Source organism: Pelophylax lessonae (assembly GCF_965119305.1).
Source record: "Pelophylax lessonae genome assembly, chromosome: 5".
In the NCBI taxonomy this organism is placed as follows: domain Eukaryota; kingdom Metazoa; phylum Chordata; class Amphibia; order Anura; family Ranidae; genus Pelophylax; species Pelophylax lessonae.
The window spans coordinates 398,678,167-398,695,615 of record NC_138772.1 but is presented as its reverse complement, the minus strand read 5'-3'; the positions used below and the strand labels follow the sequence as shown (position 1 = coordinate 398,695,615).

Genomic DNA, 17,449 nt, shown 5'->3' with positions numbered 1-17,449 from the left:
TGCTAGATGACTATAAACACAATGTTTTAGAGCCCATTCACACTGCCGCGACTTGTAAGGCGACTTGTCAGCCTGACAAGTCGCGGTCCATTGAGTAGTACAGGACCCGTTCTAATAGGAGCGACACAAGCTCCGACTTAGAAAAAGGGTCCTGTACTACTTTGGGGCGACTTGCATAGACTTCCATTATGTGAAGTCCCTGCAAGTCGCGCCAAAGTCGCGGTGCACGCGACTTCACAGGTCGCCCCCCGAAGTCGTGTCGCCTCAGTGTGAACCGGCTCTTACAATGTATCATTTTGTTCTTTTAGATCAAAGGAATGGACCTTCGTCTGTAAGTGAGGGCAGTTGAACCTCCTAAAGACTAAAGCTGGATACACACTATACAATTTTCTATAGATTTTTTTTTCCTTTAGATCTACCAAAACCATTTAATATAAGGCCAAACCTAAACACTTTCAATTGTGTATCCAGCTTTAGTCTCATTCTGCTTACAAGTTAAAAATCTGTATTTTTTGCTAGAAAATTACTTGGAACCCCAAACATTATATATTTTTTAGCAGAGACCCTAGAGACGAAAATGGCGATAGTTGCAATGTCACACTGTATTTGCGCAGAAGTCTTTCAAAAGCAGTTTTTTGGGGAAAAATGCACTTTAATGAATTAAAAAAAAAAAACGAAACATTAAAGTTAGCTCAATTTTATGTATATTTGTATAATGTATAAGACGATGTTACGCCGAGAATCGTGATCTTTATTCTAAGCAAAAAAAATTGTGATTCTCATTTTATCCAGAATCGTGCAGCTCTAGAATATACATAGTTACATTGGTTCAAAATGGACTAATATAATCATGTATAACATGCTGATGCCTGGAATTATTCTTTAAATTCCCCCATTTTTTTTGTATGGTTGGTTGGGAAGCGCTGCGTATAAAAGAGAGCATACCTAATTGATCCGCTTTTAGAAAAGTTCACACAGTAGGTGATGGACTGTGAAGTTAATCGTTGATTTTTTTTAAAGGTTTTAACATGCTGATTTGTATAATCAATGAAAGTGCGTAATAAATGAGATGTGGATATTGAAATCTATTTTAGGCAGTGATTGCAAACAGCTGACAGACCAGATGGCTGCATCTGCTGGGAAAGGGTAAGTGCTAAGTCTGTATTTAATGGCTCTGTACCACACTTGTGATGCGCGGGTGTTGCTGTAGCAGTATGGCAAGTGATGGAGCCAAGCATCATGAAAAATGGGCTGTATTTATCTGGATACATACAGATGCATTTTTTTTTTTAAACCTGTTCCAAGTGGATAGTTTTGGTAATACTGTAAATAACCTAATAGCTATAATATATTTTTATTATTTACATTTTAATATACAACCTACAAAGACCTAGACAAGAGGAAGTTTAGAACACAAGGAAATAATCTGCATATTTTATTCATTTTCTTATAACCAATGATTGTAGTAATGTTTGAAACAATTTCATTTACAGGAAGGTTAGCTATTGTGTGTGTATTTTTTTTTTTTTTTTTTGACAGTGTGTGCATGTGTGTCTCGTCTGCCTTCTAGAGATGTGCTAGTACACACTGGGCATCTTGTGAAAAGAATGCAATTTATCCACTTGCTGACCAGGCCTTTTCTTTAACTTTTTCTTTACAAGTTTAAATTTTGTATTTTTTGCTAGAAAATGACTTGGAACCCCCCCAAAGAAAAAAAAAAAAAAAAAATATATATATATATATATATATATATATATATATATATATATATATATATATATATATATATTATAAATTTTTTTTAGCGGAGACGATAGATGATCGCCGTTTTTATTATTTTAGGTCACACATTTGCGCAGCAGTCTTTCAAAAACATTTTTTTTTAAAAAAAAAATACAGTTTATTGAATTTAAAAAAAAAAAAAAAAAACACAATAGTTACCCCAGTTCTTTGTATAATGTGAAAGATGATGTTACGCCAAGTAAATAGATACCTAACATGTCATGCTTTAAAATTGTACACACTTGTGAAATGGTGACAAACTACCTAAAAATCTCTCTATAGGCAATGCGTTACATTTTTTTACAGGTTTACCTTTAGAGTTACAGAGGAGGTCTAGTGCTAGAATCATTGCTTTCACTCGAACGATCGTGGCGATACCTCACATGTGTGGTTTGAGCACTGTTTACATATGCGGACGCGACTTACATATGCGTTCACTTGTGCGCGTGAGCACGGAGGGATAGGGCACTTTCACATTTTTTTTTTTTTCTTATTTTACTTTTTTTTTAACTGTCTTTTTTTTTTTTTTTAATCACTTTTTTCCTATTATTATAAGAATGTAAACATCCCCTGTAATAGAAATATGCATGACCGGTCCTCTTTGAGAGATCTGGGCTCACAAAGACCCCAGATCTCTCATTTATCTTTAAAAGCAAAAGAAAAAAAATGGACTTAAAAAAAATAATTTCTTAATGCCCGAGAACCAGAAGTGACGTCAAAGGTCGCTCCAGTCCACCAAGGGCATAAAGCTGAGTAGGCGCCATCTTGCCCTCACTCGACTTCCTGCCTAGCCGTCGGCCGCATCGGTTCGCTCCTGGGTTTACTGACAAACTACTGGGAAGCGGTGGGGGAGTTGCGGGAGCACCTCCTTCTGCCGCCTCTAAAAGTGATCCTGTGGCAAATCCACCGCTGGGATCACTTTTATCAAACGCCGGTTCCTCCACAGAAAAAAAGGATACCGGAGTTATGGCAGTTAGCTGCTGCCATAACAGTGTTTAACGTCAAAGTAATGGCGTATACATACTGTGGACGGTCGGCAAGTGGTTATTTGCCTCGACTTGGCTGTTATCCAAAGCTAAAAATAATACAATAGTTTTGCTTGCGTTCTAGAAGCTTTTCTGTGTGTGTTGAGGGAAAATGGCTATACATCAGAAATGGGCTCTGAAACATTTCTTTGCAGTTGTTTGTAGCCATTTTATATGTGTATTGCATCTGTTACAGGGTTACAGTAAAACAAGATGGACAAGAAACAAACTCCACTAAGCCAGCCTCTGACCCGAGCGTTCAGAAAGAAATCCGAAAACTTAAAGAGGCCACCAATGATAGCAACAAGCAACCTATTATAGTAAGTGTGGGAGCTTCAAGCCATGTACACTACAGTGGTATTATAGCATGTGTGGTAATAGTCGGATATCTATTATATTAACAATTCAAATGCTGTACTGATTGCTATCATTTCAGTGTAGCCAATGTACAGTACTATAGAGACATGATGGTTGGAAGTCCTGACAAGCTGCTTACAGGTCACTTTAGTTTTAATGAGAGAGAGCGAGAGAGATAGTAACTTCGCTTTTGCTACTGTGTTGTAAAGACACTGCGCTGCTAAAAAAAAAAAAAGTGAATTTAAAGAAGACACCAAAACCCAAAGCAGATGTTCACACTTGCTCTGATATAAGTTATTATACAGATAAACTGCATTGAACAGCGCTTGTTCCAAAACACTGAAACGGTCATCTGAAATGTGTATTAAAAAAAAGCGTGTATCACAAAATAAATTCCAAAATAAATGAACTATAGACCATTCCGTTAAGAATTTTGCTAAGAAAATAGGGTAGAGAATTTTATAATTCACGGTGAAAAATAAAGTCCTCTGAAATAGTCCCAAACGTTCAGGAAGAAACAAATTCCAGAAAAACGGTGCAATAATGTGAAGGTCCTCCAGTCATAATTGAATGTGTTGTTGCTGATATCCACCACTGTGCGCTTCTCCACCCCCTGTGAGCAATAGGGATGGGCTCAGGTGTGTTTGGATCGCAATTCAAACCCACCGCCAGGAAGCCATCACTGCACACCGCCAATCACAGGCAGTGTGTGTATGTGCAGCTCCGGGCTGAGAAATCCCTCACTGCCTATGATTGGCGGTGTGCAGTGAGGGCTTCCTGGCGGGATTGCTCAGGTGGCTTGGGACTAAGATCCCGAACACACCTGAGCCCATCCCTACTGAGCAATATAAACTCACCAGGTCAAATTACCTAGGAAAAAATGTCAGGCAGCACTTAGAAGCTGATTGCCTACCATGCTCAGCTGCACCAGATTTTGCACTCTCCAGTTTTAGAAAAAATCAGCCCCTAACTTCAGCTTGTTCAATAAAGCTTTGGCAGAAAAAAAAAACCTGCACCAGATTTTACACTCAGCATGTTTATTAAATTAACCCCTTCCTGTTTAAAACATAATGGCAGGATATTCTCTCCAAAGCACCATCAGCAATATCTGTAGCTCATCAAAGCAAAAAAGACTAATACTGAAGACTAAAGCCCCGTACACACACGTATGGATTGTCGGCCGTAAATATTCGGCCGATTGTAGGCTTGTTAGTATCATGCTTCCGACAGCGCACTTTCAGCCGAAAATAATCTGTCGTGCAAGCATTAAAATTTTTGTTGGCCAACACCAGAACGGCCGATTGTTCGCCAGTCAGTACATAATTCGGCCGACAATCAGCAGATTTGCAAGACTGGGCATTCTCAGAGAAGAAAAAACACAGGGAAAGTAGACCAGAACATGACATCACTTCTGCAGTCAGCGGACAAAATTCTTGTGCAGTCTTTTGCACTTTTCAGCGGACAGGACAGCCCTGGACAAAAGACGGCCGATTGGTCGGCCAACAATCGATACGTGTGTACGGGGCTTAAGGGTCCTTTCACACTGTCCGCATCCCCCAGCAGACTCCGTTCTGCTCTGTGGGGATCGATCCGCCGATCTCCGCTGAGCAGGCGAATTGCAGCTCCGTCTCTGCTCTGTGTGCGGAGATGGAGCTGTCAGATCCCCGCTGTCCTCTATGGGGGAATCGGTTGAGAACAGACCGCCTGTCCCATCCGATCCTCTGGATGGATGGAAAATAGGGTTTCTATCCGTCCGGATTTCACGGACAGGATCGGATCGGATAGCAGCAGGTGTCAGCGGAATATTGTCTGATTACCTTGCATTTTATATCAGCGTGTTTAACGCTTCATGAACAAACAGGCATATTGCTAACATTTTAGGGTCACTATCTTTACCACTTACTGTAAGTCCTCTTTCTTGTGTCAGGATGCTGGACAGAAACGGTTTGGTGCCATATCTTGCTGTGTGTGTGGCATGCTGTATACTGCGTCAAACCCTGAAGATGAGGCACAGCACCTTCTCTTTCATAACCAGTTCATCAGTGCAGTAAAGTATGTGGTAAGCACTCTTTATTGTATGGCCGTACACTTCCTTCGGGATTTAGGTAAACAATGAACTGCCATTTTTTGTGTGTGTGTGTGTGTGTGTGTGTGTGTGTATATATATATATATATATATATATATATATATATATATATATATATATATATATATATATATATATATATATATATACACATATATGTTGCAGAGACTGATGCAATGCACCTCACTTTCCTTTTGTCTTCCACTTCTGCTTTAAATTGGTTGTAAACCCTCACCTTTTAAAACAACCCATTTTTAGAAATGAAAGGTAAAACCTATTTGTGTAAAGATATATAAAAAAATTTAAAAAAAACTATTATAAATAGCTTTTTTTTCTCCTTTTTTGTAAGTGATTCCATTCTCTATGTTGTCAGCTGCATAAAAGTTTTGGGGAGGAGAAACAGCAGCACCACTGAGCTTCCCCTTGAGTGACTGTAAGTGTTGGGGGGTGGGGGGTGTCAGAACAAGTCTGTTCCTTGAAGGAGAGCAGACTGTGTTCCCATCACAGCTAGATAACGGACCGCGGTGTGTTCTCCTGCTTAGTGTGGTCAGTTTTTAATAGGAAAGTAGAGTGACTGGCAGGAACACTAGGGATTTCACACAAAGGAAGCAATACAAAGAGAACAGGATACTTTTTTCATATGAGTACATGGTACGGCAGGCACATATCATTTATATGAAATGTTGGGTTTACATATTCTTTAAGCCTCATAGTTGTATATCTGCTGTGAGATTTAAGGCACTGCTGCTTTAGTCTTACCAGGTTTGAGGTGAGATTTGCTGATGTCACTACTGGTCTGCTCATTGTTCTCTTTCTTGGAGTCTCTGACATGAGGAGGAAAAAAACACATTAGGATGGCTGCCTTCCCAATGACACGTTGCATAGTAAGGCATGGTAAGCCAGTGATAGGAAAAGATTAGGTGCAAAGTGTTCACAGCAATATCAGTGACTAGTTCTTTGCCCTCTGCCTGCCTTATTGTGGGCACCACTTCTAGAATTCAGTTCCTCTTAACTTTAATCTATGCAATGCAGGGCTGGAAGAAGGAAAGGATTGTGGCTGAATATCCAGATGGGAAAATCATAATGGTGTTGCCAGATGACCCTAAATATGCACTTAAAAAGGTAGTTGCAACTTTTAACTTCAATATTTTTCAGTTTTTACTTTTAAAGTATAATGGAATTTACCTTACACTTCTTCTTTTTTTTTTTTTTTTTTTTTTTAGGTTTTGGAGATTCGGGAAATGGTGGATAATGACTTGGGGTTCCAACAGGTTCCACTTCGTCTGCATTCCAGGACAAAAACACTTCTGTTTATTAGCTCTGACAAGAAAGTTGTTGGGTGTTTAATTGCAGAACATATACAATGGGTAATTATTGATCTTGGTTCGCTGTTTGGATCTTTCCTAAACTGCATTTTCTGCTTCACAATGTTTCCACGTGCCCAATAAAAAAAACTGTTTCAAAGTAAATGTTAAAATATTGGGACCGGTAGACAACACTTGAAGACCATCTTCTCCAAGGGCTTGGTCACACGGGCAGCAAGGGGGGGTGGTAAAAAATAGGCAGAAACTGATTTGTTTTTCCTGCCCCCCCCCCCTTAAGCTGCAAGGACAGCCAGAGGGGTTATATCCCTGCTGTGGCCAAAATGCTTTGGTTTGTGGCCACTGCAAAAATTATACTTCGTCACTTTCTGTGAGCAGTACCGCAACTGAACACGACCCATTCAAGTGAAATGTGTAATGCATGCGGTTGTGGTGTTTACTTTCATGGTTTTAAAAAGGCAGTGAGGAGGCACTGATCGATTTTTTTTTTTGAGGGGTGGCAAGGACTGCCACAAGCATGAACGAGCCCTTAGGCCTTGTTCACATGTATGCGTCTTTTGGTGCTTTTTGCAGAAACAATCCATTGAACATGGTTTCCTATAGGACACGTTCACATAAAACTTTTTTTTCCCCCTGCATTTTTGGAAAGGATCAGTTACTTTTTTTTAAACCCCAACTGGTGCGTTTTTGGTTCTACATACTTCAATGTAGATGCTGTAGAAAAGCATGTAGTGCAGTTTTTAATCTGCCCAAACTATTGGGCAAAAAAAAAAAAAAAGCATTAAGAATGCAAAACGCATCAAAAATGCATGTACAAAAAGCACTGCAGAAACAGATCAAAAGCAAACTGCATAGGTGTGAACCAGGCCTTCAAGTGAGAGTAAACTCCCATGGATGATTTTTGCTTATAGTAAGGCTTACCTATAGGCAGTGGTGTAGTTTGGTTTTGTGCTGCCCTAGGCAAGACTAAAATAGGGCGCCCCCCTCCCCCTCCTATGTAAATTTGCCCCACTCCTTTTTTAACGGGTGTGGCTCCCTCCAAAATTGAAGGACTAAAAGTCCCAGCATTAACCCCTAAGATCTCACGAGAGGGGGGGGTGAGTGAGTGAAAGAGAGAGAGAGGGGGGATGAGAGAGAGAGGGGGGATGTGAGAGAGAGAGGGGGGATGTGAGAGAGAGAGGGGGGGATGTGAGAGAGAGAGGGGGAGGAATGTGAGAGAGAGAGGGGAGGGATGTGAGAGGGGAGGGATGTGAGAGGGGAGGGATGTGAGAGGGGAGGGATGTGAGAGGGGAGGGATGTGAGAGAGAGAGGGGAGGAATGTGAGAGAGAGGGGGGAGGGATGTGAGAGAGAGAGGGGGGAGGGATGTGAGAGAGAGAGGGGGGAGGGATGTGAGAGAGAGAGGGGGGAGGGATGTGAGAGAGAGAGGGGGGAGGGATGTGAGAGAGAGAGGGGGGAGGGATGTGAGAGAGAGAGGGGGGAGGGATGTGAGAGAGAGAGGGGGGAGGGATGTGAGAGAGAGAGGGGGGAGGGATGTGAGAGAGATAGAGGGGGGAGGGATGTGAGAGAGATAGAGGGGGGAGGGATGTGAGAGAGATAGAGGGGGGAGGGATGTGAGAGAGAGAGGGGGGAGGGATGTGAGAGAGAGAGAGAGAGAGGGGGGAGGGATGTGAGAGAGAGAGAGAGAGAGGGGGGAGGGATGTGAGAGAGAGAGAGGGGGGAGGGATGTGAGAGAGAGAGAGGGGGGGGGATGTGAGAGAGAGAGGGGGGAGGATGTGAGAGAGAGAGGAGGGAATGAGAGAGGGGGCTCTAGCAACCAGTGACTAGAGAGAGGGGGGTGAGAGAGAGGAGGATGAGAGAGAGGTGGGGGGATGAGAGCGAGAGAGAGGGGGGGTGAGAGAGTGGGGGGAATAAGAGAGGCAGCTCTAGCAACCAGTGGCCAATAGTGTCAGGTGGGGGCGGATTTTTTGCTACCCCCCTGCAAAGTGCCACCGTAGGCCTGGGCCTTGTTGGCCTAGGCCAAAATACAGCACTGCCTATAGGTACAGTATATATCTCCTAAACGTGCACCGTTTAGGAGATATTTACTTGTGAAGCCGCCAGTGACGTCACTGGCGCATGCGCTGTGAAGGAACGGCATTCCATGCTGTTCCTTCAGAGCCCTGTGCCATGAACAGCGGCTCCTGCACGCTTCTTGGAAATGACATAATCATGAATCATCCAACCAATGGCCCGGAGCCCGCAAACCCAGAAGGAAGAGCGGATGAAGATGGAAGCCCTGTCCGTAGTGAAAGCGCGCCGCTGCAGGGCTTTTTAAGGTAAGTTTAACATAATGTGCTAGTATGCGCGCAAAAAAAAAAAAAGTTTACTACCACTTTTAACAAGTTCCACTGAGCACTTAAACACTGTTCGTGATGGTTCCTGATTAAAGTTGAGCTCCAACCTTGCCTTCAGCCTTGTACAGTTGTACAGGTCCTTCTTCTGTACTGAAATGACTTTGATTTCCCTGCACACTTTGAGCTTCTCAGGTCAGATAGAGCCCTTATTTACTGGCTGGACATCCAACATGATCAAGCTCTTTCCTCCCCAGCGGTACTGTCTCTGGCCTACCCTTTTTATAGAGAAAAGCTGGGTATTGGAGGCCATGGAGAATATGCTCATCTAGAAGCCTGTGGTTGCAGCCACATCATTTGAAATCCCACTTTAGGCTATTTCTGCTAATCCTCATTATTCCAACAGCAATCTTAAAGTTATGGAGAGTCAATTTTATGTTGGTTCATTGAGTATATACTAGTCTGAATTAAATATGTCTAAAAATCATATACGTGTATTTATTTTCCCTCTGTTTGGCTATCAGTCATGTATATATATATTTTTTTCTAGGGTTACAGAGTCATTGAGGATTTTAATCCAGGTAATTCATCCTCTGACACAGAGAAGTTATTTTCTGAGAGAGTGAAAGCGTGGTGCTGTTCTACTACTCCTGAGCCGGCTATCTGTGGAGTAAGTCGCATCTGGGTATTCTCAATGACGAGGAGGAAGAAGATTGCGTCCAGGATGCTGGAGTGTCTAAGGTAATTATAACCAGGCTGTATAAGATTATTGGTAATTGACAGTTACTAAGCTGTTTGCAGACAGTCTGGCTATTAGGGAACCAAAGGCTACATGAGGTTTTATCTGTAATCCCCGTTTCCCACTGCTAATGAAGGGGTGAGGAGGCCTACACACAACCTTCATTGCTTTAGTAGGGTTCATCAGAAGCCGCCTTTTGCACAGGAATAATCTGGAGATAGTACTGAATAAATACTCAGTGACAACATGGTGGTGCTATAGAGGACAGCGAGAAGAAAGGTATGCTCCCGCACTATTTAGAATTAGTGGAGCTATTCGGATGGAGTATCTTTGTTGATCGCACATGTGACTGAACTGAAACCTATTGTGACTGCTGAAACAGTAACACATTTTTTTTGTATGTATGTATATACACTATACTGTAAACCCCCCTCCATTGCGGGGGTTACGTTCTGGACCCAGCCGCGAAAAGTGAAAATCCGCGAAATAGAAAAACCCTATTAAAATGCATTGTAGGCATGTTTTTTTTACTGTCACTGTACGTGTAAAAGCATTTTAAGGTCTTTAAACACACTTTTAAAACAATAGAAACTCATTTAAACACATAAAAGATACTGAGAGACATAGCAAGAGCTATGGAAAACACAAAAATATTTAAATTTTAATGATTTATATAGTAAAATAACATTACAAAAAAAAACGCAATATACCGGGACCGCAAAAACTGAACCGCGATGGAGCGGGGGTTTACTGTATTGTCAAAAGTATTGGGACACCTGTTTTTACATGCACTTTAATATTGAGTTGGCCTACCCTTTGCAGCTATAACAGCTTCAAGTCTTCTGGAAAGGCTGCCCACAAGTGTGTCTATGGGAATGTTTGACCCTTCTTCCAGAAGCGCATTTGTGAGGTCAGGCACTAATGTTGGACAACAAGACCTGGCTTGCAGTCTCCGCTCTTATTCATCCCAAAGGTTTGCTATCAGGTTGAGGTCAGGACTCTGTGCAAGCCAGTCAAGATCCTCCACCCCCAAACTCACTCATCCATTGCACAAAGCAAGGTTCATAAAGACATGGATTAGACATGGGTTATACTGCCCCCTACAGGAGTAGGACACTAGGCAGAAGAAAAGTTCTGGCTACGCCTATGGGCAGTCCCGAAGGGTACACCCTGTCGCTTCCTGCATATTATGTCAGTTTTGTATCAAAGCAGTGTCCGAAAGTAACACCAACCCAACTCAAAATAGAGGGGTGGTTACTGCTTCTGTCAATGAACTTAAGAGAAAAGGATTTTACAGTAAGTCAAAAATCCAGTTTTCTCTATCGTTTATTGACCGATGCAGTTCTCTGATCTATATCAGTAGGAACGTCCCAAAGAAGTGCCATAAAATGAGCGGTGGGAACTAGTGATCGACCAATATCGTTTTTTTTATTGCCGATACTGATATTTGGTCATCGCATATATATTGGCCGATGTTTTCGTACATTTTTTTTTTTTTGGCAGGTACACTTGTGGAGGGATCTGGGGGTCTAAGACCCCAAACCCCTCCTCTGCACTTAAAAGCATTCAAAACGCCAAGTTTGGCTGTTTTTGAATGCTGTAATTTTTTTAAAATTTGGCGGCAAGTACCCGGAAGTGACATCACTTCCGGGTTTTTACATGGAGACCCGATCAGAGCCGAATGCGGCTTTGATTGGGTCTTCTCTCCAGGAGCCATGCAGGCTGGTTGCCTGGGTCTCCCGGTGGGAAAGCCGACCTGCGGAAGACGGTGGGAGGGGGGGACGTCCTTGTAATGATAGCCGAGTGGCTTCTCAGCCACATCAGTTGTCATTACAAGACAGCCGACCGTCGGCTACGGACCCCACTGCCGGGGTGATGCCTCTAGCTGCAGGCATCACTCCGGTACAAGCACTTTCCCGAAATATCGGTAACCTCAGGGGCTGATTCCGATATATCGGGGAAAGTGCATATCGGCCCCCGATATATCGGCTTTGCCGATAATCGGTCGATCCCTAGTGGGAACAGCAGAAAAGAAAAGTCCCCAAGGCTAAACATAGCTGACCAGGCAACAGAAGACTCATCAGAACAAAAGATGAGGCCCACCTGAAAACAAACAGTAAACACCCTCAAGGAAGCCCAAAAGCCCTCCAGACAGCAGCCAGCAAAAACTTTGCAGATGCCAGCCCATCCACCTCATAAAAATTGGTAAAGGTGTGAACAGATGAAGTACTGACCAGGCCCGACCCTGCTTAGCTTCCAAGATCAGAACCGAGCGGGCGCATTCAGGGTGGTGTGGCCGTAGCCCAGATGCCTTGTATGGCGAAAAGCCCAGGAGGCACCAGGCGCCCGAGTAGAATGCGCTGAAACAGGGAAAGCCTGCACCACCGACTGTCAGATCCATCTGGAAATAGTCGCAGCAGGCGCAGGCAGCCCTGTTCTTGGGTCATCCATGAGTACAGAGAGCGAACCTGACTCACGAAAGACTCAGTAGTCACCAAGTACACCTTGAGTGCCCGAACTCTATCCAGATTATGCAACGCACATTCCTTAGGATGTGAGGACTTGGGACACAAGATGGTAATACAATGTCCTCGTGCAAGTGAACACCAGAAACCACCTTCGGAGGGAAGGACGGATCCGGACGAAGTACCACTTGGCCCCATGAACCCACACATAGGGAGAACGACAGGACAAGTCACCAGTGCCGACACCCTGCACACAGAGTGACCGCAACCAGGATGCCACCTTCAATAATAAGGTCCAAACCTGTTTATAAATATGCAGTTGCTACTGATTGGTTGCAAAATGGAGGAGGTTATACCGTGGGCTGACCTACAATTTTTTTTTTTTTTGACATTTTTGTAGTATAACCCAAAGAATTTTTTCAAAACCTACCTCTAGGTTTTTTGTGCTTTAACTCCTTCCCACTTCTGCCTCCTGGCCCTGTAAGAGGTTCTAAACGCTGGGAAGCAGGGATAGGCATTCCGATCATGTGACCACTGTGATTGCCTGTCCAAGCAGTCACTTGATCTGAAAGCTCCCGATCGCAAGTCTGCATCGGGGGCTTTCCGGTACCCGCCGGTGAGTGCATAGGGTGCACACTCTCAGCACAGAAAGATTTGTACATAGGGGCCACAAATATGCGGCCTCTCAGTGTTCAACCCCACCCGCTGAGAGGCTGCATTAATGCAAACAACCAGCGATAAGAAGTTAGTGGTTGTAAAGCTTTACTTGTGTTCTACTTACCTGCTCTGTGCAGTACTTTTGCATAAAGCAGCCCCGATCCTCCTCTTCTCGGGTCCTACGCTGGCGCTCCTGGCTCCTCCCTCCTGTCAGGTGCCCTTACAGCAAGCAGCTTGCTATGGGGGCACCAAAGCCGCTGCTCTGCCTGTCCATTGACGGGGCCGAAACACAGCTCCGTGTCTGAATGGACACGCGGAGCTGTGCCTCTGCACGGGTGCCCCCATAGCAAGCAGCTTGCTGTGGGGGCACTCAAAGGGAGGGAGGGGCCAGAAGAGACAAAGGGGGATCTAGGCTGCTCCGTGCAGAACCAACTGCACAGAGGAGGTAAGTATAAAATGTTTATCTAAATGGAAAAAAAAATCGACTTTACGATCACTTTAAGGTAAGTAGGATTTAGGCTTTAGAACATCTTTAAAAGTTGGCTATAGATTGTACCAAGAAGAATGGCAACCTCCATGGCCACTTCATAATTAACTGGAAATGTATGGTGGTATTATGGTCATTTGTTTCTATTTTTCTCCTAACAGAAACCATTTTATATATGGCTCTCATCTGAATAAGGATGAAATTGCGTTCTCAGACCCAACTCCAGATGGCAAGCTGTTTGCAACTAACTATTGTGGCACCAGTCAGTTTCTAATATATAATTTTGTCAACGGATCTCATCCATCGAGTTGAAGATTGGACTTCATAACTTCTTAGTTTACAGACAAAGCCTGTATAATTTCGGATGCCCCTACCAATGAACTCAGGATGTGAACACCCCAAGGGTTGTTCACGTGTTATTTTTAACTGGAATATAAGGATTCACTAAAGCTTGATTTTTAAAGCAAATATTTTGATATTTTTCTTCCAAGAAATTATGGTTCAAGTATTTTCTATACTGTACTTTAGTCATGTTTACATGCAACAAATGAGTTTGTTCATAGTGGACTAAACTAATTGTAAAGATAGAAGACTCTGATGAGTGTAAACTGAAGTCCTCATGTGGGTATATACAGAAGCGTATGATGAGTTTGCCGACAGCATGGTTTGTGACCCGTGTGTTCTCTTGTTCTCTTTTAAACCAGTGACCGTTCTGTACGTTTTTAAAGAAAGAAAAGTCTAATTTTTAGCAGATAAGTTCACTCCTAATTAATATTTGTCCTACTGGTTAAAGTATCAAATGCATATTACTTTGGAGGAAGATGGAAAATGTTAAAGGACCTCCACTTAAAGCTGAAAATTCAAAGTTGATATGGGTAATAGGGTTGCACAGATACTTTTTTTTTTTTTTTTTTTATTAATAATTGGCTAGTATGAGTACCAATACTTGTGCTTAAGTACTCGCCAATACCAATTACTGTTACCTTTGCAGTGCGATTTGAGCCTAAACAAAATGAATGGGCTTGTATCACACTGCAAAGAATTGCATATAATTTAAACAGGAATGTGGTGCGGTTCCTGTCCAAACTGCAAGCAGTTTCTCGCACTTCTCCTGTGTTAACCCAGGCTGAAGTCACTATGACAAACCTGGGTTCACACAGGAGCGGTGGGGGAAACCACATGATTTGGACAGGAATTGCACCGCATTCCTGTTTAAATGACATGCAATTCTTTGCAGTGTGATATTAGCCAATTCATTTTGTATGGACCCAAATCACACCTCAAGGTATCTGTTTCAGGTATCGAAGCATTTGTACAAGAACTCGTGCAAAAGCTTAGCATCGGCACCAGTGCAACCCTAGTTATTAACATATTATGTACCAATAGCCATAAAACTCCATTGTTGTGCTTTTTGCTGCTACAAATATCAGTGCTTAATTGAACTACAGTTGCATCAGTTTTTTTTTTTTTTTTTCAAGTTGAATCGAAGAAAAAAATCAGACAGTTTGTTTTATTTTCGAACAAAATAGATCTTCTAAAAAAATTTGTTAAATGAAAGTTGTGTTTTTTTTTTTTTTGTTATACAAACAAGTTTATACTTACCTGCTCTATGCAGTGCAACTGCACAGGGCGGCCCTGAACCCCCTCTTCTCGAATCCCTTGGCAGTACTCCTGGCTCCTTCCCTCCGTCGAGTGACCTAAAGAAAGCCGCTTTCTATGGGGGCAATCGTGCGGGCTCCCTCTCAAGCCCCACTGTCTGCATCTTTTGACACAGACAGCAGGACTCAGCCCCGCCCCCTCATCAGTGTCTTTGATTGACAGCCATCAGCTTCCGCTGCCTCAGCAAAGTCCGAGAGACCAGAAAGTGAGGGGAAAGAACGGCTGCAGATGGGCATTTGGATCACAGGTACAATTTTATTTGGCACAACAGTCGTGTGTTAAACTTTTTGTCCATGCTGGGCAACGTAAAAGGGTCCCTAAAAGCAATTCCTCACGAGCAGCATATATTTCCTTTTTTCTTGCTCCTATATCTCTTTAGCACCATGACTGGCAAAAAAAAATGCCCTGTACACTCTCCAGGAAAGAAAGAACTAACATTCTGAGTTCTACCTCAGCAGATTGAACTGTGCACTAATTCCAAGGGAACGTATCCGATGGCTGTTAACCAAACTAGGACTCCTTTACAATGCTAGTAACTGCTGTTACCTTAAGTATTGCTAGTTTTGGGGCATACACAACATTGTGTGTAGGTGATGCAACACAGATAGGCTTAGCCTGATAACCATCACAGTTATTGGGATTTGGGCTGTGGCTGCCTAAAGACTAGGTAGTAGCCTTTATACTGCCATCTTGACACATTATTTTTTATTCAAAATATTGAAATGATTTAATGGACAGCATGGATACTTCTGGTTGAGCTGGCACCTCCATATTTATTTCTATAGGTCATTGCACCATTTAGTTTCCATAGGGGCTGTGTTAGTCCACAGTAAGTGTTCTATGAACTGTGGCAGTTAACCTCTATGGCACACATTTATTGGATCTGAACCTACCAAAACCAATGGGGAAGGCTCTGTTTTTTTTTTTTTTCTTTTTTCTTTTCTTTTTTTTTTTTATATTTTTAGAAAAAGTAAGGTGTACAAAGATATGTGAATGAAACCGACATTGGCAGTGGTTCTCACCAAGGTCATTGTGTGTCAAGTTCAGCCTCTTGTTTATAACCAATTTTACATCCTTTTTATGAAAACCCTTTCTCATATGTAATATAATTTTAAATGCTCAATAGAATTAAGTTTAGTATCTCAAAAAGAAATGGAAGTCTACCACTATGGGTACAGATCCTGATTATATTTGGTCCCTCACCGGGTTTAGAAGTAATGCAAGGGAAAGATATGAGCACGTTTTAGATATGCCTGAATGTATGCATGCAGATTTGTTCAGTTTGAAAAAAAGTCTCTACTGACCTGTATCCTGCTAGCTGAATAAAATTGTAGATTTCCTAATCTCAAAGATTAATATACTGTATATGCTTCCATTCAAGTGAATCAAAAATAGCTAAAATAGAAGGTATACAAAGTATTCTCCTCGCTAGTGCAGAATGGCTTTAGGAGAATATTCTTGCTCTTGTGTTAATGGCTGGCACTACACAGAGCATTTGGTTTGGTACACACGGGCCAAATGTTGGGTGGCATCGGCCAGCTCAATAGAAACCAACCAACCTTTGGCCCATGTTTACTGAAGTTGGTCCAACAGAAGGTAACCGAAAAAGGTCTGCCGATCGGCATCTGATCATCGCTCTCAGCCAATGGCTGAGAGCACTGACCGGAATGTTCTGGCAGGGGCGCCCCCCTGTCAAAACACAATAGCTCAGCAGTGAAAATTGCTGTACTAACATCAGACTGTTAGTACAGAGGCTTCTCCTGAGCTGTTCTGTTGTTCTTCCATTCAGGCTGCTGGGTTGAATGAAATAAAACAAATAGTGTGTACCAGGCTTTAACCAGGAGACTAGATGGGTCTGCCCAGAGATGACCCTGATTCCACCTTGAGGTTTGAATGCTCAGATAGAAGTGAATTGGATGCACGCCACATCTATTTACTGACAACTATTATAGATAAACCAGTATTGTGCATAGAAATATTTAAATGTTGAGATGCTTACAAGGTTGTCATGGTGGTACATGAATGACTGACATGAAATATTGCTTTACCTGAAAGTAAAAGTAGCAAGGCATTGCGTAAATGAGAAAAAAAAAAAAATGACAATGTATCAGATGTAATCAGCATTTCTTTCTTTGTTTTTGCTGGAAAATCGTCAGTCCTATTTCATCTGTGAACTATTCCATTGCACTGTAATTTTAAAACTGCTGTTATTTTGCTCTTGTTTCATGAAAGAACATTAATGTGAGGGACCATGCATATGCAAGAGTGCATTACTGCATCTAACAATCAGCTTATGCCCTTCATTTTTCCAGGCTTGAAAATGAAAGGATGAGTTGCACTTCTGATATTTTTTTTTTTTGAGCTTTTAAATGAACGGTTATCCCCTAGGAAAATGAGTGCTATGTCTCATAGATATGCGATTTAATGCACTACTAAAACAGAATGGGCCTTATTTATCTAAGGAAGAACTATGTTGCCCAAAGCAACCAGAACCTCTTATCTCTCTACTATGCGCTGAGATTATGAAAAGGAAAAATT

General features: G+C 42.4%; 1 protein-coding gene across 1 annotated transcript in view; it reads left to right on the top strand.

Annotated features, from left to right (window-relative positions):
• Positions 1–13,974, top strand: part of ESCO1 (establishment of sister chromatid cohesion N-acetyltransferase 1) — a 46,786-nt gene extending 32,812 nt beyond the window's left edge. The window contains exons 4-10 of the mRNA XM_082258425.1: positions 1,095–1,146; positions 3,004–3,127; positions 5,092–5,223; positions 6,284–6,373; positions 6,475–6,618; positions 9,455–9,645; positions 13,414–13,974. Coding sequence (XP_082114551.1) covers positions 1,095–1,146; positions 3,004–3,127; positions 5,092–5,223; positions 6,284–6,373; positions 6,475–6,618; positions 9,455–9,645; positions 13,414–13,564 — 884 coding nt within the window. The 3' untranslated portion in view covers positions 13,565–13,974. The remainder of the gene's footprint in view (positions 1–1,094; positions 1,147–3,003; positions 3,128–5,091; positions 5,224–6,283; positions 6,374–6,474; positions 6,619–9,454; positions 9,646–13,413) is intronic.
• The last annotated feature ends 3,475 nt before the right edge of the window (positions 13,975–17,449 follow it).